Genomic DNA, 22,783 nt, shown 5'->3' with positions numbered 1-22,783 from the left:
ACCGATGACCAGTGTCCTAGTCACAGTATCAAACGGAATGCAAAGAAATGCATCATCATTCCCTTTGGCACAAACAATGTCCCTTCACACTATCAAATCAACAACAACACCTTAAGTACCTACAAAGTGGTAAGGGACCTGGGATCACGAGTTGACTATGACTTTATCTTCAACCACCATGTGTCTCACCTTGAGAGCAAAAGAGGTTGTAACTTCTCTATACTGGGCGCTAATCCAGCCCATAATTGAGTATAATTCCCCATTCAGCATGTACTATACAAAGCACCTGCAGAGACCTCAGAGATTTCTAACATAGAAGATCAAGGGACTCCAGCACATGCCTTACACAGAGTGAATAAAGTCCCTGTCACTATGCTCTTTATCATATTGACTTCTTAGAAGAGACTTATGCCTGGCCTACAGAGCATTCTCAGACCCAAACCTAGTGAACTTGCTGCATATCCATAAATCAAACAGGAGTAGGGATACATGTTCCAGGGATCTAAATATGGCCTCTGACTTAAATAGGACAGGCTGGAGCCACAGATGTATCTCCCAGTGACTGCTGCATCTTTGGAATAGGCTGCCAATTCATGTGAAACAGAGCACCTCTATGACACTGTTCAAGAGGAACCTTTACAAGTGGAAGGGCCACCAAAAATTCTTATTGGGGATAGCACCCACAACCCTTCTGGACATGGGCAGTCATTACTAAATGCAATCATGGCTATTGACTAGCATTTATATGGTATTACATTGGGATGAAATGGCTAGGCTTGAAATGACCTCTGGATCGATAACCTAGTAATCGTCTATGAGCCTGTGATGGTGGGCATTGCCAATGTGCACATAGACTTCTAAAATCACCTCCCTAATAACTATTTTGATCAGAAATGATGCCATCCAGTACTGTCCATACATTTCTGCAGTTTTTTACTAATTGGGATTCCATTAGATGAGTTTTCATTCAGTTGTGTGCAATCATTTGTGATTCATTCAAATGAGATTTTGATCAAATAACATAGAACCATGCATAAGTGTGTGTATATATATATATATATATATATATATATATATATATATATAAAATATATATATATATATATATATATATATATAAGTTTACTATCACATTTGCCATCATCACAATTTTGAATCCTAAAATAATGTGACCAAGAGTAAGCAATGTTAAACATTGAATCTCCTGACTTGTGCAGACACAGGACAAGTGCTAACATGGATCTAGAAGGGTGAGGTAATTCCGGGTGCTCGCTTTTGTAGTCCTCGTCATTCTTGTCCTGCAACCATTTGGTCACATTATTTTAGGATTCAGAACTGCAAAAATCACAAATATACACCTTTTGCTGCCATAGCAAGAACTGACAATCAAAGGAGTAAAGCAAAGAAGTTAAAACATATGCTGCTTCAGAAAGGAATAAAGCAAAAAAATAAAAACATGTGCTGCATTTTTTACAGTTTACACAGTTGCACAATGCATCCTCCAGCAATTTCCAGAACAAGACACCTGTTACAGAATAACTCAAGAACAAAGCAAAATGGAGCAATTTACTGAAGCAGGGATATCTGATACTGAAGAGGTGTATATATACTGGTCCATATCAAATGATAGAAAACTCATTTGATGGAAAATCATTTGGCTGAAACCAAAACATAGAAAACTCAAAACACTGAAAACTCATTTGACTGAAACTCAAAACACTGAAAATGCTATATGCCCTTTTCCCCACGGTAGTGCGATCCTGGAGTTAGTATATATAGTTAGGTGGGTGTGGGGGCACAGCCCCCCACAATGGGGGGTGTGGGGGGTGTAGCCCCCCACATACTTCATACATTTTAAACCCTACACGTGGATACTTATAACTACAATGAATAACTGTTTGCAGAAAACAATATTTACATAAACTATGTGGGGGGCTATGCACACATTGTGGGGCTGTACCCCCCCACACCCCCTAACTATATATACTAACTCTAGGATCGCACTACCATGGGGGAAAGGACATATAGCATTTTCAGTGTTTTGAGTTTCAGTCAAATGAGTTTTCAGTGTTTTGAGCTTTCCATCTAAGTGTCAGTGAAATGAGTTTCTATCAAATGAGCTTTCTATCATTTGATAGGGACCCATATATATAATATTGGACAAACATACACATACATAAGTGAATTAACGACATATAAAATAAATCAAGAACACAACTGTAAATGTGCCAATAATGTTCATCAAAATGCTAATCAAAATATATTAAGTAAATAAGATGATATTGTATAGTAGTGCATACAACTGAATTACTCTGCTAATGGGAATGGCATGGAAGGATGTAACTATTGAAGGATTTGCTTATTTATTTATTTTTTTTAGAGGGCAGTCATTACTTTTTTGTGTTTGCTAAGATGAGTAAAGCTTACAATATAACAAGTAAGAATAGTCTTATTTAAAACAAGATGATTGTTTAATGTAGTTGCACCTGCTACTCTGTAACTCTAATTTCAGCATCTTCCCACAATGTATTATTTACTGCCTTTCTTATATCACCGCACACATCACTATAGTAACATTATTGCATTGCAGATTCCATGGAAGGATTTGATGCCTCTCCATTCACTGGATACCATATGTATGATCTTGACAACAAGGACAACATGCATCTGCATTTCCCACTGGGAGAAAATAAGAAAGTGAAGGAAGGTAGATCATTTTTTCATGGACGCTTTGCAGTGGGCCTCCGTAAGCTAGCCATGGCAGAACCAAAGTGAGTCAACCTATTTCTCAGACGATTTGTGCTTCTATATTTTTTCTTTTCATATTGCACTAACATTGCCTACTTTGGTCAGTGAAATATTGAAGCTGTTCCACTTTGAAATTATTACTGACAGGAGTAAGTGGCTAGAACAGCCCTTGTAATCACTGGATCATAGGAGTTACAAGACAACTGAAACGAAGGCCATTTACACCATGCCAGCGCACACCCCTTGACCTTGCCTCCCTTTTCAAGGAGAGCCAGACCAGTCATTCAACGGCGAATTTATGACTACCCATCCAGTTGTTTAGTTTTTTTTTTATAGGTCAGACAGTGTGTCATACTGCTCAACTTGGAAAGGAAGTGTGTTCCAGAGAAGTGACAAGTGCTGCACAGCACAATTAATCCATCCATCTGCCTTGTCTTATTTATTTGGTAGAGTGGATTTAAATGTTTTAGCTGCACTGATAGATTTATGGAGGTATAATATTTCTTGGATTGCTGAATCCTTTATAGTCCTATAAGTATAGCACTGATTATCCCCTAAGGAGTCTATATGTAATTGAGTATAAAAATAAAGCCTCCAGTTTTTCTTGGTAGCTTAGGTATTTTAAGCTCATGTTTCTGCTTAGCTACAAATCTCTGGGATCTTTCCATTTGATTGCTATGCTTAGTAAGGTACATCCCAGGGGAGGTATTGTACTCTATGATGGATCTAAGCAGTTTACAGTATGACGGAAGTGAGGACTTCTTTTGATTTCTAATAAATACCTTTTGCTATGAGCTGTGCAAGGTAAAATAATTTCCTAAGCACCATAGCAATGGGATGGATAAACATGAGGGAGTTATCCACCCAAGTACTTCAGCCTCTCACTACCTTTTTCATTTTGATGTGCTGTGTCAACTATTCTATAAGCTGTAGGGTGCTTACTAAATGCTACAGTGTTGCACTTTTTAGTTTTGAGTTTGAGACCATTTTCTTGTACACTGACCACTGAAATGTGTAAGCTCCTGAAGGAGTCCCTGTATATCATACGGGGACTTGACAATTATTGGGAACTCCACAAAAGCACAAAAAATGAGGAAAACTTCAAAAACAAGTCCCAGGCTCCGGAAGGACCATTCAAGCTTTAATGAAACATGAAGCACTTTTCTTCTGCTCTGAAAGGCAGACTTCTTCAGAAGTAATGACACAGAAACAAATTCACACATAAATACTCATTAAAGCCAAAAAACGCGGGCAAATTTAAATCATTAATCAATTAAGCATACTGCTTAAAATCCTAGGCAATGCAGTGACATGAGAAGTTGTTACAAGTTATAAATAGATTTAACAATGCACTATAAAGCAATTTTACAGAAAAATACCCTTACTTCCACTATACTACTATGCAATAATCTACCACAATTATGCTATATTAAATAGTAGACATATTGTATTGCACAAAAATAAAATATAATGGTTAAAAGCAATACCTACAAACCCAAAAGCAATAATAATAAAAAATGATTATTACCCAATAAATACTATTATCTTATAGTTTATTATGCATAATAAATATAAAGTGATAAGTAAATAATAAAAACTTGCATTACATATTATCTCTTCAAATTCTTTAATTTCAAAATACTACTTATAGAAGTGAATTCATTTAAGCCAGGGACATTACCAGCATCCAGTCTAATTTGCCATTTCAACTCCAGTTCTTCTAATTTCAAACCAAAAGGTCCCCCTCTGATATTATGGTCGACCTTGTCAACGGCTAGAAATCTAAATGTGTGACCACTATTCATATTAATATGCTTACCTAGTGCATTATCAGGCTTATTGTGAGAAATGGCGTACAAATGCTCATACAGCCTATCTCGAAGCCTACGCTCAGTTTTTCCTATGTAGAATGCTGGGCAGTTGGAACATCTAGCTAAGTATATTATCCCCTTGGAATTACAATTGAATCTATCTCTTAGTCTATATTTATGACCTGATATTGAAAATGCATTTACTGTATTTATATACTTACAGTAATTACAATTCTCGCATTTTGACATGCCAACTATTATTGAAGGTTTCTGATGTTGACTTTCAAGCAAGTCCTTGAGGTTCTTCCCTCGTTTGAAAACAATATTAGGTGACTTGCCGAAAGTATCAAATAATGTCTGACTACCTCTAAATACTTCCCAATTTTTCTTCAGTATTTTCACACATAAGCTACTATGAACATTATATGCGGTTATGAAACTACAGGTAAATGGTTGTCTCCTTTGCTGATCTACTGAATCCTGTATAATTGATACAGAAATATTGGCCTGTGGTATGGCCTGTACATCAGACCCTCTAATGGCTAATATTGGCTTGAAAATAGACCTCTCCCTCTTGAAGGTGACCTCATCTATTAACATATCCACTAACGCCTCTGGATACCCTCTATTCAGAAACAAATTTCTCAGAAATTGACATTCATTATGGAAATCCGCATCACTTGAGATAATACATGAGGCACTGACCAATTGGTCCTTTACTACTGCCTTCTTCTGATGAAACGGGTGGTCACTAGTAAAATGTAAGAATGTATTAGAATATGTCTTCTTCCTAAATATTTTAGCTGTATAACGTTTCAGTAATCTATTTTTACTTAAACAGATATCTAAATATGCTATACACTCCGAGCTAAAATTAGAGGCAAACTGGAGAAAATCTGTTGATTTATTGAAAATATCTAGTAGGTCAGTACTTATTTTTGTGACCCTTTAAGCAATACAAAGATGTCATCTAGGTATCTAGTATAATAAGCAATGCAATTAGAGAAATTAACATTCTTAAATACATTCTCACATTCCCAATACGCCATAACTAAGTTGGCTGCGCTCGCACCGCACGGAGAGCCCATAGCTAGACCCACCTTCTGCAAGAAAAACTGGTTGTCAAATATAAAAAAGTTATTTGTAAGGACCAGGTCCAATAGCTCTGTCACTAATGAGACATCACTGCTTGGGGCATTATGTTTTAACATCATTAAAGCCACCCATTCTAAACAGATTTGGTGTGGAATGCACGTATATAAATCTTTGACATCAATTGTCAAGAAATTATAACTTTCATCATACTCTAAGTTGTTTATTTTAGATAAAAAGGACCAGGAATCCTTACAGATATGTTTTTCCAAAACTACATATTTCTGGAGAAGGGAGTCTATAACTTGTCACATGCATATGGTGGAGAGCCCCGGCCATCCACTAAAGGTCGCAAAGGGGGATTATTCAAGTCCTTATGTATTTTAGGTATACCAAATATGATTGGGTACACTGGAAAATGTGTTGTCATATAATTCAACAGGGTTTGATCAATACGGCCCTCAATAAATAAGTCATTGATACAACTCTTTATTAAACTGTACACTTTGTTGGCCTCAGAACTGGAACTAATTTGATAGGTTTCATTATTCAACAAGTGGTTCATTCTATGAATGTAGTCAATTTTATCAAAGATGACCAGCCCACCCCCTTTGTCAGGCTTACATACTCGAATATTTTGTGAATTAATATATTCAATAAAATCATTTTCAACCCGATTGATATCAGGATGAGTATTTGTGACTAAACTATGCCTAACCATATGCCTAAAATCAAGCTCACATACTATCTCAAATGTCTGCAAAACTGGGTGTAAAGGGGGATTGAATGTACTAGATGTCCGAAACACTTGCTCAACATCTGCAAAGGAATTATTACCAAATAGAACCTGAAAGTTCAATTTCCTTGTGAATGTTTTGAGTTCGATAATCATTTTAACCAAATCTGCCTGTTGTTGTGGTACATAAGTATATCCCTTAGCTAGAAATTCTACTAATTCACTAGATATAACACTAGAAGAAAAGTTAAAAACTTTAAAATCATTGTCTTTATTAGACACAATTACTGGTGAAACTTCGCACACATTGTCAAATTGGACATCATTCTCCACTGAAATGCTCATACTCCCGGGGTTATCTACCCGACCCCCAATTCATGAAGTGATAAACGCAAATCAACTCCATCAGTATCAAATTCGGAAGAAACCTCCAGTGGGGAAATATTCTCACCCGAGGCATCTTCCTTTTCTATCACATAGGGTTCTTGGCATACTTGGAAGTGTTCCTGTTGTTGAACTGATTCCTCTGTTGCTTCGGTCGGGCCCCCATCTGGTTGGTGAGAATATTTCCCCACCGGAGGTTTCTTCCGAATTTGATACTGATGGAGTTTATTTGCGTTTATCACCTCATGAATTGGGGGTCAGGGTTGATAACCCCGGGAGTACGAGCATTTCAGTGGAGAATGATGTCCAGTTTGACAATGTGTGCGAAGTTTCACCAGTAATTGTGTCTAACAAAGACAATGATTTTAAAGTTTTTAACTTTTCTTCTAGTGTTATATCTCGTGAATTAGTAGAATTTCTAGCTAAGGGATATACTTATGTGCCACAACAATGGGCAGATTTGGTTAAAATGATTATCGAACTCAAAACATTCACAAGGAAATTGAACTTTCAGGTTATATTTGGTAATAATTCCTTTGCAGATGTTGTGCAAGTGTTTCGGACATCTAGTACATTCAATCCCCCTTTACACCCAGTTTTGCAGACATTTCAGACAGTATGTGAGCTTGATTTTAGGCATATGGTTAGGCATAGTTTAGTCACAAATACTCATCCTGATATCAATCGGGTTGAAAATTATTTTATTAAATAAATTAATTCACAAAATATTTGAGTATGTAAGCCTGACAAAGGGGGTGGGTTGGTCATCTTTGATAAAATTGACTACATTCATAGAATGAACCACTTGTTGAATAATGAAACCTATCAAATTAGTTCCAGATCTGAAGCCAACAAAGCGTACAGTTTAATAAAGAGTTGTATCAATGACTTATTTATCGAGGGCCGTATTGGTCAAACCCTGTTGAATTATATGACAACACATTTTCCAGTGTACACAATCATATTTGGTATACCTAAAATACATAAGGACTTGAATAATCCCTCTTTGCGACCTTTAGTGGATGGCCGGGGCTCTCCAACGTATGCATGTGCCAAAGTTATAGACTCCCTTCTCCAGAAATATGTAGTTTTGGAAGAACATATCTGTAAGGATTCCTGGTCCTTTTTATCTAAAATAAACAACTTAGAGTATGATGAAAGTTATAATTTCTTGACAATCGATGTCAAAGATTTATATACATGCATTCCACACCAAATCTGTTTGGAATGGGTGGCTTTAATGATGTTAAAACATAATGCCCCAAGCAATGATGTCTCATTAGTGACAGAGCTATTGGACCTGGTCCTTACAAACTTTTTAATATTTGACAACCAGTTTTTCTTGCAGAAGGTGGGTCTAGCTATGGGCTCTCCGTGCGGGGCGAGCGCAGCCAACTTAGTTATGGAGTATTGGGAATGTGAGAATGTATTTAAGAATGTTAATGTCTCTAATTGCATTATTTATTATACTAGATACCTAAATGACATCTTTGTATTGCTTAAAGGGGACGCAAAAATAAGTACTGACCTACTAGATATTTTCAATAAATCAACAGATTTTCTCCAGTTTACCTCTAATTTTAGCTCGGAGTGTATAGCATATTTAGAGATCTGTTTAAGTAAAAATAGATTAATGAAACGTTATACAGCTAAATTATTTAGGAAGAAGACATATTCTAATACATTCTTACATTTTACTAGTGGCCACCCGTTTCATCAGAAGAAGGCAGTAGTAAAGGGCCAATTGGTCAGGGCCTCACGTATTATCTCAAGTGATGCGGATTTCCATAATGAATGTCAATTTTTGAGAAATTTGTTTCTCAATAGATGGTATCCAGAGGCGTTATTGGATATGTTAATAGATGAGGTCAGCTTCAAGAGGGAGAGGTCTATTTTCAAGCCAATATTAGCCATTAGAGGGTCTGATGTACAGGCCATACCACAGGCCAATATTTCGGTATCAATTATACAGGATTCAGTAGATCAGCAAAGGAGGCATCCATTTACCTGTAGTTTCATAACCGCATATAATGTTCATAGTAGCTTATGTGTGAAAATACTGAAGAAAAATTGGGAAGTATTTAGAGGTAGTCAGACATTATTTGATACTTTCGGCGAGTTACCTAATATTGTTTTCAAACGAGGGAAGAACCTCAAGGACTTGCTTGAAAGTCAACATCAGAAACCCTCAAAAATAGTTGGCATGTCAAAATGCGAGAATTGTAATTACTATAAGTATATAGATACAGTAAATGCATTTTCAATATCAGGTCATAAATATAGACTAAGAGATAGATTCAATTGTAATTCCAAGGGGATAATATACTTAGCTAGATGTTCCAACTGCCCAGCATTCTACATAGGAAAAACTGAGCGTAGGCTTCAAGATAGGCTGTATGAGCATTTGTACGCCATTTCTCGCAATAAGCCTGATAATGCACTAGCTAAGCATATTAATATGAATAGTGGTCACAAATTTAGATTTCTAGCCATTGACAAGGTCGACCATAATATCAGAGGGGGACCTTTTGGTTTGAAATTAGAAGAACTGGAGTTGAAATGGCAAATTAGACTGGATGCTGGTAATGTCCCTGGCTTAAATGAATTCAGTTCTATAAGTAGTATTTTGAAATTAAAGAATTTGAAGAGATAATATGTAATGCAAGTTTTTATTATTTACTTATCACTTTATATTTATTATGTATAATAAACTATAAGATAATAGTATTTATTGGGTAATAATCAATTTTTTTATTATTATTGCTTTTGGGTTTGTAGGTATTGCTTTTAAACTTTATATTTTATTTTCGTGCAATACAATATGGCCACAATTTAATATAGCATAATCGTGGTAGATTATTTCATAGTAGTATAGTGGAAGTAAGGGTATTTTTCTGTAAAATTGCTTTATGGTGCATTGTTAAATCTATTTATAACTTGTAACAACTTCTCTTATGTCACTGAGTTGCCTAGGATTTTAAGCAGTATGCTTAATTGATTAATGATTTAAATTTTCCCGCGTTTTTTTGGCTTTAATGAGTATTTATGTGTGAATTTGTTTGTGTGTCATTACTTCTGAAAAAGTCTGCCTTTCAGAGTAGAGGAAAAGCGAGTCAGTGGTAGGGTCAGACTTGGGGACTGGCATCACAACAACAATGCATCATTCCTGTGGGCCAAAAACAGTTGTTAGGCTCAGATTAAACAGATTAAAAATGGATCCACCAGTCTTTATTTAGTGTTTTTAGTTAGACAGTTGACTATATTGTCAGGCCCCATGGATGAGGTATTGCTAATTTCAAAGAGTGCCTTCAGAACATGTCCCTTCATGATGGTTGATGGCTTGATTCCATCAGGAATAAGGGGATTTGGATAAGATGTGAACAGTTAGGTGTTAGGTCCTATTTTTGACATAACTAAAGAAGGATTTGTAGATGTCTTTGGTTTCTGGGAGTCCATGTGATGACTTTGTTTTTCTGATGCCCTTTTCTAGTTCCTTATCTAGCCTTCTGATGTTCCCCTTAATAATGAGGTCTTTTATTCTACTTTGTAAGTTTGGGAGTTTCTCCTTTTTATGATTATAGTTTTCTAATGGCTGAAGACCATGTTACTTTGCTTTTAAACCTTTCAATTCACTTGAGTCTAGTTGAGATTGACAATTTAATACATTTTTCCAGATACAAATAGTTCTTGTTTCTAATACTATCATACTCAAATTTGTAAACTTCATCATAGAATTACAGGAGATTGGTATATTTAAAATCCTTGAATTCTGTGATATTTGGTTATGGTGGTTTGGAGATTTTGATGGAGAAGTTACTATTTTGCAATCTGACTTGACCAGGGAAGGGTCTTTATACCTTGGCATTATTTTTTGAGAAGGTCAAGTACATTCTGCTCTATAGTGGGTTCATTAACAATCTGGTTTTGGGATTTTCTATTTATAAAATCTAAGAATATTTGTGCATACCCTATGTTGGTGGTATTGGTCCCCCAGTTTATCACTGGGTAATTAAAATAACCTAGGGTGACAACATTCCTGCTTATGGTGAGTTCATCAAGAATATTTAGGAATATTATGCGATTTTCTGGAGACATAGAGGAGGGTCCTATAGCATGCTATGAGCTGATAGATAATCTTATTTAGTGTGATTTGAATTTCTATAAACTCCACCTGTGGGTCTCTAGATATCTGTTTCAAGGTAATGTTGTCTCCAATAAATATAGATATGCCACCTTAGTTACCACTAGTTGTAAATGAGTGGTAAGCACAAAACCCATGGACACTTAAACCAAGTTTTTGCAATAGGACATAAATGGATATGCTCTAAATGCAGGAGGGACTCAATGTCTTGGAATTTGTTGTTTAGACTTCTAACATTAAGTAGAGTCACCCTGATATGGTCCAGTGGTTGGTTTGTTTTGGGATTCAGGTTCAAAGGTTCATCAGCTGGATCCTGTCTAAAAAGGCACTATGGGGGCAGCAAAACCTTTCTTCACTAAGCAGAATCTTTGGAATGAGAGATGCAATCCATCCTTGGAAAAGCAAGTACGGCTGTCAACCATCTCATCTCATGCTAACATATACTTGATCCCCCTCCCTTGAATGACACAATATATTCAGCCAATTCTTAAAGCCAATCATCTTTTCTTTATATCTTGGTATCATTTTTGGTGACTGAGCCCCATAATAGGGATTTTCCAATGTTGTTTGACATGCATGGAGAGCTGTGTCATGTCCTTCTCTCCATATCCCTCATTGTTATGTGCACCAGTGGTTTACACCACCATGGGCCGCCAGCATGCCATACTCATATTTATCTGGTGTACTGGTCCTATAAGGAGCTCCACCCACCACTGTTATACTGAAGAAATATAGTGAAAGAAGCAAAAAAGATAGTTAGAGCTCCAGCTAATAATGTCCTTGCCTCAGAAACAGCAGCAAATTATTCCCTGCACAGAGCAACCACTGCTGCCCTCAGCATCTTTATACCCTAAGCAGAAAACCAACTGAACATGCAATCTACTGCAAAATTAAATGTAAAAGTGGGAAAAAAGAAGTGGAAAATCACAGGGAGAACACTTGGCTTACAAAAATGGAGATGCTGTCTAACCAAGTAACAAAAGAGAATACTTGTAACAAAATGAAGGAGCTATTTACCTATCACAAAAGCAGCCATGAGACTGCAAAATGCACAATATAAGCAATTTTAACTAAAGAGATTGAAACTGCAATTTAATGTAAAAAAGTGTTTAAAAAGTGTAAAAGTGTAAAACAGCAGATAGTACACCTTGTTTAACTAAAGGGTGGTACAATCTGAAACAATAACAGTCAGTTGACTGTTTAAAATACAAAGTCAACGACATTAGTCAAATAAATTGTAAAATATTGTAAAATGCGATAAAGTAAGCTATAAAACACAACCCCCCCCCCACTAAAATGGCAATTAATGAAAAGTGAAACAAGTTCTCTTCTCATTTTTATAAGACATTTAAACTTGGAATCACCAGAAAACTCTTCGCAGCACATTTGCCTCAACACAGCTTTCCTGAAGAATGTGGAAAAGAGCACTGATCACATAAAGTGCTATGGAATTATCTGTAGCTCAGAAATGACATGCCAGCAAGAACATTGCCAAAATCGGTCAGATAGCATAAAGCTACGAAAATACATGGAATTAACATGCTGAGACATAGCTTGGATATCTAATGCATTGGACGATTCCCCGGATGGGTGCTCTCCTCAACTCATAGTTGTGGATCAAGTAAAAAAATGGTCTTCCTGAAGTAAAAAATGTGGTGCTTTCTGTAACTGTACCATACTCTTTGCTACAACTGTACAATTACAACAAACTGCTTCCTACATTTACTAAAGCACTGCTGAAGTGCTGAAGTCCATGAATGCACTACTGGCATTCATTAAAGATGCTGCAATATCACTCAGCTTCTTACATGAAAACTGGTACTGTATTTGCATCTCAATGACAAAGTGATGATTATATCTCCTAACAGCTTGCATACAAAGCACCCATCACCTTCACATTATCCTAGTTAAGTCCCTGTTACAGATACCATATCTCAATGGCAGAGATAGATCCATCTCAAGGCAACCTAAACAGCTGCTTAGTGCCCATCCTGAGGGTGGGGTGGGGGGCCCTAGCTGACTTTAAAAAATAAAAAAAGTTTGTACATTTATGCTTAAAAAATGCACATCCATCCCTTTAAAAAAATGCTTGTTTGTTGCTTTGGAAACACATACACATACATTCCATCCATGCAAGCTCATCTTAGTGTCACCACATACATCCAGCACAGAAGATCTGACCTGTGCTAAAACACTGGAGATTCTAATGGGTAACCACACACATCTCAGCATCCGTGCATGCATATCTAGTACAGGAGGTTGAAACAGCAGTAAAAAACAACAGAGATGAAACAGGAATTCTAATGGGTGAACAACAGCCGAAACTCTAATGAAATGTGTAGGATGAGCTTGGAATTTGAAGAAACAGCATCAGCACAAGCACAAAATGTCAGCTTTGGCATATGAAGTGTGTGTGTTTGTGTGTGTGTGTGTGTGTGTGTGTGTGTGTGTGTGTGTGTGTGTGTGTGTGTGTGTGTGTGTGTGTGTGTGTGTGTCCAGTTAGGGGGCACACTGTAGTTGACTGAGTTGCTCAGAGTTAAACCTTAACCTTAAGTATGGGGACAAGAACCTTAATGCACAACAACAACCTTCACAATAAAAACAGCAATTAGTACTTCACTATATGCTATTTAAAAATTAGTTCCAGCATATCTCTTATAGTTTAATGGGTGGCCAGATACATTTTCACTAAATGTGAGTTAAAAGGGAGGAGAAATTTAACATTCCTTGTGCTAAGTCTGTTTTCAATATGAGTGTTTTGTTTAGTTTTCTTTAGAAAATGTCTTGTCAGATTTTTTCTGTAAAATTTCAAATAAGTTTTAAATTAAATCCAAATTCCCATAATAATTATAAAAGTAAAGAAGAAATTAATATGTTAATTTATATAAACAGATTGAACAGTGTGTTATAGTAAATGGGGTGAGATGAACAAGTAATAGGATATTGGTATGCCTGGCAGGGACCTGATTCATTACCCTGCATTGGGACCCATTTGTCCATGATCCTGCTCTGTTGACTGTCGTGGTATATGCTGTAATGCTAGATCATTATTAACAATTCAGCTAGGTCAGACCTGTACTAAGTGATGTCAGAGTTGTTAGATATTCTTGATGACAGAGAAGATATAGGGAGGTCAAAAAATGAGATGTAGTTGTCCTACAAGCATGTAAGCCCCTCCCCCATGCAGTAATAATTTGATATTTGACTTGTGGTGTGTTGAACAAATGCTTGCATTATTCGTTGTACCAATCAATAAATTAATTCAGTATTAGGTCTGATTTGTGCAACATAGTATAACATATTGCATTTTAGTGATATGTTTACAATACTTTCTTCACAGCCTCAGGCAACAACTGCAAAGAGGTTAAGATTTGTCATTTCATATAATTTGCATTATTTGAAGTGATGTTCAGAACTGTCTAATCTTCAGCATCCATTACGTCATCATTGTTATATGTTATATATTACGATGATACATTATTCTCTACAAGATTGAATTATAAAGGATTTCTGCTTTTAGTTAAAAGCTGCAATTCTGGCAGATAGCCCAGAGGACTAAAGCTCTAACTTATTAATGAATTATTTCTTGGGCAAGAGTGCAGTTTTTCAATCTTTCCATCATCATCGAGCAAGTCATATAACTAGAGTGTGTTTTGGAGTAATTGGAAATTTGGGATAGGCACCTTAAAGATCTCAGAGAATGCATGCCTAATAATTTTGAACCTGTTGTTATTGTTTGCCAGCCATTCCTTATTGTGAAGCTGATGTAGTTCAGGTAGTGCTATGTTAATATCACCAGCACACCATGTAACACAGGCAATTTATTCTTCAAGGACAGCAGGCACTGTATTTGCAGATAAATCACTAAAATGCAAAGCTGTTTACTGGAATCAACCTTTGCATTAATAATATTTCTCTTTAATGTGGAATTTGTTAGATGACTTCTACTGCTGCAGATATTGTCCATACTGACTTAGCATATGCTATCCAGTGGGTAATATTTCTTATGTTTGCAAATGCTGTTCTACTTAGACTATGTTACACATGACTGGATCTTATGGTATGAAGCTAGTGATCGTTATATAATTTCATGTAGTTTATGCAAAGCTATTAGTAAGGTGCATGTACTTTAGCAGCAGTGTCAGTGGTGTAATAAGTAGTAGACTCCCTTCTGATGCAGAAGGCTGTGGGTACTATTTCCACACCAGGATAGAGTGCTGATGTTGTAGTGTTGCATAAGGAGGAGGAGGGCTGCACTCTTAAGTATGTCATCCTTTGGATGAGACATTAAACCAAGGTTGAGTTGGTGGTAAAATCTAAAGGATCCCACAGCACTTACTGAAAAGTTTAGGGGGCCTTTATGTATATGCAAATATATCTACACATGTTCAGAATTTTCCTCATATTAAATTTTCATCGCTATTAGATCCTCCATTCTTTTTTCCATAACCACCATCTGATTTTATTTAATATTGCTGCTAAAATCCATTTACCATTAAACATAATTTCATGTATTATTTTATTTCTTATAACTGATATGACATAAAATAACTTTTTATCTATTCTTTAACATACTCTTTACTTCTGCTCTTATAATATCCATATTTAAAGATAATGATGTTTATTTTATTCACTTCTTTTATATCTTTGAAAAAATCTTCTTTACATAGTTGTACCCATAACATATTTACCCCTTTACATTTCAAACACACATTCAGTAGTTTCTTCTGCTTGACAATGTAAACATATTCTATCACTTTTCTTTTTATATAACATATTTCCTTTTACTGGTAATTTATTTATTATCAGTTTCCACAAAAAAAAACCCCTCAACATTCTACTTTCTCATTACATCATTAGCTTCTTATTTTTATAGCTTTATTTTTTTCATCTGTTAGATTTTCCCATGGTTTTACATAGCAATGTTTTATCATTGCATTCATATACTATACTTTTCTTCCATCTTCTATAGCATCAACTTTTATTTAACACAAAAATGTTCTTTTCTTGATAACATTTTTATTTCTTCATTTATACATTCTTTTTTTACTTTTAATCTTGTTTGTCATACCCCATAATTTATCATACTTATATGTTTACAGTTTTACTACTAATCTCTCATAATTTTTATTTCTCCACTTTAAATAACACTTTAATAACACTTTGTCACTTTATGCAAATTTAATGAAGCAGCCTATACCAGTCAGTTAATAAACCCTAAACCTCCTTCCTCTTTACTTTGATAAAACATAAAACCACAAGACTTCATCAGATACTCCTTCCATGTGTTACTAATCTTTTATATAAAACACAATTAACATTAATTCAAATTTTAAAGAAACATAAAATGTACCTTTATTTTGAAAAGTTGTTTTTGCATATGAATGTATGAATAATAAGTCATATTCATACCAAATAAAAGTATCTGATGAAGTCTTGTGGCTAAGACAAACGCGCTAATGGTGGTTGCTCCTGTGATTCTTACAATAAAGTGGATTATTCATTTCATGACTGTGGTACCTGGACATTTTACTTTGTTTTTTGTCGGATTAATTATTTTTCTTTGTTAAAGTACTTTTTATCAGTATGTACTAAATCCTCCAATGCATCATTATATGTTCTTTTTGTACATCATACTACCACTGTAAAAAAAAAAAAAAAACATTTTTTTTATATTTTTCCTTAAGTATCATCCACCATTCAGACCAATTTTTATAAAATGTTCGCATAGTAATAATATCTTTCCTTTACTGTATTACTAGTCTATTTCCATTTTCATTTCATACTTTTGCATTTGTTCTTTTTATTCATTTGCCTATCTTTATATATTTTTGTATTACTGTATCTCTAGTCATATATTGCATATATTATTTTCCTCAATTTCCTTTCTTTTTTCTTTTTTATTTTGTACTTGTCCCTTTAAATTTTCATTTTCTGTCTTTTACAAATGGATATTTTCTTTGACTATCTCCCAATTTATTTCTTCTTCATCATTTAAGATCTTCTTTAGTTTCCTCTTTATTGCTTCTTTCTCATCTTTTTTTCTTTTATTTCTCTTACTTTTAGAATGTGTTCTCCATTTTCCTTTTTCTTTTCTTTCTTTTTCTCTTTTGTTACTCTTATTTTAATTTTTACAGCCTATCCATAAGTGTCCAATTTTGTTACATTGATAACATTTTAATTAATCTTTTTGTATCATGTCCCATTCTCCACAAATATAACATTTTTTTATATCATAGTTACTTATCAAATGTCCTTCTTTTCCAGGAAAAAAAAACATGTTTTGGGTTGTCCGGAGTATTTTACGACACCACTACCACCCCCCCATTTAGTGCCATTAGGAACAGTCTCTTGTGTTTAACAGTGTTTATCATCCCCATCTGAAATATTATTTCCACCTTCTTGGTGGCATTTTTATTTTTTTGGGTGGGGACATTGAAACTTTATTAACATTTTGATCTTGCATACAGCAATTTAGAAATTTATTTAAATTTCTTTTAATGTGGAAAATATTAGCATTTCCTTTTTGGGTGTTACCATAAAGAAGAATATTGAACATTATTGTTATAAATCCAATATTTTTCTGAAGGCTGCATTCTCTAATCATTATTTGCACTAACATTTTATTGAGATCCAACCTCATTACATTAGCACCATGGCAACATGTCCAAGTGTGGCACCTGCCATCAATGCCAGTATATGTCAGATGGTCCATATGTAATCATTCACCAATATTCGGGAATCATTCCCTGCATAGGTAAATATAACTGCAACACTAAACAGGTAGCATATGTGGCTCTTTGCTCAAACTACCTTTCATTTTATATGGAGAAAACTGAATGCAAATTGTCTAAAAGTATTTACAAACATTTCTTTTATCAAGAATGGTGATGACAGAAATGCCTTGTGTAAACATTCTCCTTTTTTTCCTGGTTTAAAAAAATATATATTTGTTTTATTTTGGAGAGACTTCCAAGAAATTCCATGGGCTGGTGTTTGTGAAGCTCTACTTCTGTCCAAGGAATTGGCTTGATAAATTAAACTGAATGCAGATGTCCATCTTGGGATCAATTATTATATCTCATTTGCTCCTGTTCTCAAGCTTAAAGCTGATAAACTAGTCAACTGAATGATGTAACTGTGGGCATGTTCTTTTTTTATTTTAGTTCAGCTTAGCTTAGATTATTGAATCTTGCTTGTTTGGATTGTTTTATTGTAATGAAATCCCATTCTCTTAGAACTGAAACTGCTCAATAAAGTTATATTTGTATTGCCTGTGGGTCTTTTTGGTGTTTTGGTACCCTGATAATCAAGTGTTTGCTTACAACTGCTCATTGCAGAGCAATGGTGATTCTTATTCCTCTATTTTGGTCAAGACAGGTCTAATCCCCCTTCCTGTGACTTCATCTAAAGCACCCTTCCTGGGTCATGGATCCAACTCAAGATCTGTTCATCCATCCTTTGTGTTAGCTTTTTCCACATCTAAAGGCCCTCAGTATGACCCCTTGGTTCCTCCATTTCCTATGATGGCCAGAAATCCCAAGCTGTCAAAGAAAGTAGTGCATATCCTTTCCTCTTCTCAGAAACCCTCCAACTGAAAGATTTATAGTAGAAAATGGAAGAGATTTTTAATTTAGGCTGTTTCAAAGGGCCTTGACCCCATTTCAGCTGCAATGAATGCTGTTCTGGAATTTTTAGCTGATTGTTTTTATTCAGGTTCAAGCTAACCCACCACTGAAGTTCAATTGGCAACCACATCAAATTTCCATATTGGTCACAGCCAACTTCCCATTGCATCCTTGAGACCTTCCAAAGCCTTACTGCAGGGTACCTTGCTACTCACACCTTGAGTGAGGGACCCTGTTCACCCTTAGGATCTTTCTCTTATTCTGCAGGCTTTGGCAAGTGTTCCATCTGAACCTTCTGCCACTACTAATTTAAAGTTCATTCCTTTAAGACACTTCTTTTGATAGCCGTTACTTCAGCCAGGAGAGTGTCTCAGCCTCATACGTTATGATGTGCACCTCCTTATCTAGTGTTCCATAAGGGTAGTGTTTTACTGAAGGGTAATCCCTCTTTTCTTCCCAAAGTGGCCTCTGAGTCAAATTTGAAACTGTCTGTCCAACTTCCAGTTTTCATTGCAAATTTCATTAACAAGACAAAGCACATACTTCATTGCTTAGATCTTCATCACCAGCTAATATTTTATCTGGATAGAACAAAACATTTGAGGAAATCTATCAGTTGTTCATATCTTTCTCTAAGACTAGATTTGGAAAACCAGTGTTAAAAGTCACCCTGTCCAGATAGTTGTCCAACTGTATTTGCTTTGTCTACACTTTCAAAGGTCTGTCTCATCCATCCAAGCCTGAGATTCACTCCATCAGGGTAGCTGTTGCTTCTACTGCCTATTTTGGCCAGACAACCATGAATGGCATTTGTACAGTGGTTACACAGTCTAGTTTTCATACCTTCATCTCTCATTATAAGTTAAACATTCAGCCCAGAACTATATCTTCCTTTGGCTCCACCATTTTGCAGAATTTTCTCTCAAAATACTACTCATTTGCCTGGCTAGGGAATCTGATTAGTGCTTGTAGGTTGAGGCAGTAAAGTCAACAGCAGACACAAAAAGTTATTTACTTACCAGAAAGCTAAATCTGTGCTGTGCTCTTCCATCCATCTTGGCCATCCCTCCCACCTTCCACCTTCTAAATTGTCACTGGCAGTTGTAGCTCCTGGTAGACCTCAGAGACCAACACAAGTGTTTGAGGGCTTGGTGGGACCCTTTGATCCTTTTTATGTTTTCTATATAGAGATTTTCTTAGTGGTGAATAGTTTCATAGGGTAAAAGGCAAACCTCTGTCCTGGCAGTTATGTTGAAAAGAGGGAACCTCCAACAGTGAAATATTGCAAAATGATGGTGATTTCAAGAGAGTATCTACAATAAACCTTGTAATTTTATTGCACACTCTAGACAGATGCTGAATATATCATTGTTGTGGTCACTGAAATCATAATACTAAATTGACTTACTGCTGTTCTGTCAAAAATATAGTAAGTGTACTATGTGCGCTACTATTGTATAAACAGTGTGATTGTCTTTTACCCATGTAGTTAAAACTATTGAACATTTGTCCCCAGGCCTCCTCAAAAATAGGCTTTTGCTCAAGAGAAGTATTATGGCAAGCAAATGGAATTAAATGAATAAACAAATAAATAGACTGCATGTGGCCACACTGCAAAACAACAAATGAAGCAGGAGCAGAGCAATTCTGTTCAATGCTGAAACTCACTGCCATGTTAAGGGGTACTTTGGCCCTGCAGAGAAAATACTAAATTTTGATGTACTTTTGTGATAGTTATAGCTAGATGATCATTTAAAGATAGCCCGTGATCAAGAGTGAGTCCCAGCTACGTAAACTGGCCCACAGTGGAAATGGAAATAATATCCTTGAATGAGAAAAAGTAGCAAAAGCTCTATCACTGGGGAGGGACACAGAACTGAATAACATAGCTTTGGACTTAGAAGGGTTTAATAACATAGCACTGTCTGATAGCCATGTTTGCAAAGATTGTAGGGCTTCATACAAACAAAGTAGAGGTTTATCTTACCAGTACAGACTATTCATCATACAAAAATGGGGCTTCCCCCAAAGAAAAGCCTTATCTAATTCTTAATAGTAAAAAAATGTTACTGGCCTTCAATCAATCTCATAGGAATGTTCAGTTATAAAATGTGATATCTCACTGTAGTAGAACCTCTCTAAACTAGGTAAAAATGAAGAGATAGCTCAGGATCATTACTTTTAATCCCAAGTCTGTCCAACAGAAAAGAATGTTCAGTTGTAGCAAAGACTTTTGGGAAGTCAGGTTTACCTTTGTCAAGAGAACTTATGATCGGCTATTGTAACCAGAGCACTGTCTACACCAGGGGTGTCCAACATGTGGCCCTAGGGCCACAATCTGGCACATCGTAGAATTTTATCAGGCCCTCAGTATGTCCTTTAGCAAACTGTTTTGAATGAACAAATGGACATAGTAATGTGGCCCCCAAAACTTGCCAAGTATTGTAAGTGGTTCCTGAACTGTATGGTAAGTGACCCTTGAGCCAAAAACAATGGATACCACTGGTCTATACCATGGTTGGTTTGAAATTCATGCTGCAGTTCAGACAGAAAGGAAGTATGTTAGTAGGAAGAAACTGAGGTGAATGTAAAAAACTTTCTCTAGTATACTACTATGACACATAGGTGTGCAATATGTCTGCAGTTATTAAGTTGGTTAGCATCACCCCCCCCCCAAGTGTATTAATGCATCAACTACAGATTATTGTAAATATGGTACAGTATAATCCATAATAATAGAGGTTATGAGCCTGGTAATGGATTATATAAGAGAAGTCAGTATCTCAATGAACTTTGGTGAAAACTATCTAGAGAAGTAACATTTATTATTTTATTTAAACAGAATCTTAAAGACTGACTTTGTGCTGACAAGAAGTTTACTTGAAGGAGGGTGTGGGTTATTATACTGAAAAGGTATGCATTGAAAAATATTCTTCTCAGACTAAGACAGTCTAAAGAAATGCTGCCTGAAATTATCTGTAAAGGTTTGATCTGAAAGGCTAGAAAAGCTATTTTTTCTGATTACATCCTATCATGATGTTAGTACCAGTCCAGAATGTCCTACCTGTTGCATAATTAGACTCTTAGGCACTTGGTTTATCTTTTTAATTATCTTGGGGTTGCACAGATCCTAAGTGTCCTGTACAAATAAGGACAGACTGAAATATTTCCTATAGGTTCATTTTAAATTGACCCACTCATACAGTCATGGAGCTTCTAAGTCATTTAGAATAATTCTCCTGTCCCTCATAAGTCCCATATTAGGTGAAGAAAGAAAGAAGAAGCTGAAATAGTCATTACATGTCCAATTAACCTCTTATAAAGTCAGTCCAAACCTTAGAAGGTGAACTTATTTGCATCTCCCATCTGGATCAAATGTTGGAGGAGCATTTATGTTTGAAGTGATTGAAAAACCGGGAACTACTTCATATCAGTTGCACAAGGGAACAAAAAAAAAAAAGATTCTTGACCCCTTTCAATTTCCAAACACAATCTGTAAAAATAATGCTCAAGATACTTAAAACTATATTGTTAAGTTATTTAGACAGTTTAGTAGGTGATAAATAATGTATATCTGGGTTGCTGGATCAGATTCCGAGAGTACCAGGTGCTGATTTCACAAGATGCAGAGGATCAAAATGTGCATGACTGTTTTCCTCAAGAAGTTGCTGCCAGTGCTGTTTCTATATGTACTCCACCAGTGATTATTATTTTTGTGACATTCCTCCCTTTTTTATGTTAGCATGACTGCAGTGCTGGTAATTATAATTTTTTTGAGTATAGGAATGGGCCTTGTCACCCACATGGGGGTTCAGGAGGCTTGTATCTCTAAAAATACTATTTGATTTGTAGCTCATCAGTGTCTTGTCACTTAACATTTCATAATGGAATTGACAGATAACTATTATGAAATGCCTTCTCATAACTGATTTGATAGTTAAAGCTCGGAATAAGGTTGGAATCTAATTTCAGGCATGCCATTAAAATAATGCTTTAAATGAACTTTTACTGTAGAATATGAATTCTGTTTACTCTGTCTCCATATGTAGTTACTTGTTCAAATTGCATATGGTCAGTAACATGTCTCACTGTCACTCTAGTGTGCTGGCTGGTGTGTGTGTGTGTGTGTGTGTGTGTGTGTGTGTGTGTGTGTGTGTGTGTGTGTGTGTGTGTGTGTGTGTGTGGATATGTTTAGTATCTGGATAAAACTGATACTGATCATGGATTTCATGCTTACTAAAAT

The 22,783-nt window shown here is 35.7% G+C and overlaps 1 protein-coding gene across 1 annotated transcript in view; it reads left to right on the top strand.

Moving 5' to 3' along the window:
* The window catches only part of LOC122797688 (squalene monooxygenase-like), a 1,062,766-nt gene that overhangs the window by 389,888 nt on the left and 650,095 nt on the right, over positions 1-22,783 (top strand). Inside the window, exon 3 of the mRNA XM_044066224.1 lies at positions 2,591-2,771. Within this exon, the coding sequence (XP_043922159.1) occupies positions 2,591-2,771 (181 nt within the window). The remainder of the gene's footprint in view (positions 1-2,590; positions 2,772-22,783) is intronic.

This window comes from Protopterus annectens, chromosome 3.part1 (assembly GCF_019279795.1).
Source record: "Protopterus annectens isolate FY-2018-M chromosome 3.part1, PAN1.0, whole genome shotgun sequence".
Taxonomy (NCBI): Eukaryota; Metazoa; Chordata; order Ceratodontiformes; family Protopteridae; genus Protopterus; species Protopterus annectens.
This window is presented reverse-complemented; position numbering and strand designations above follow the sequence as displayed.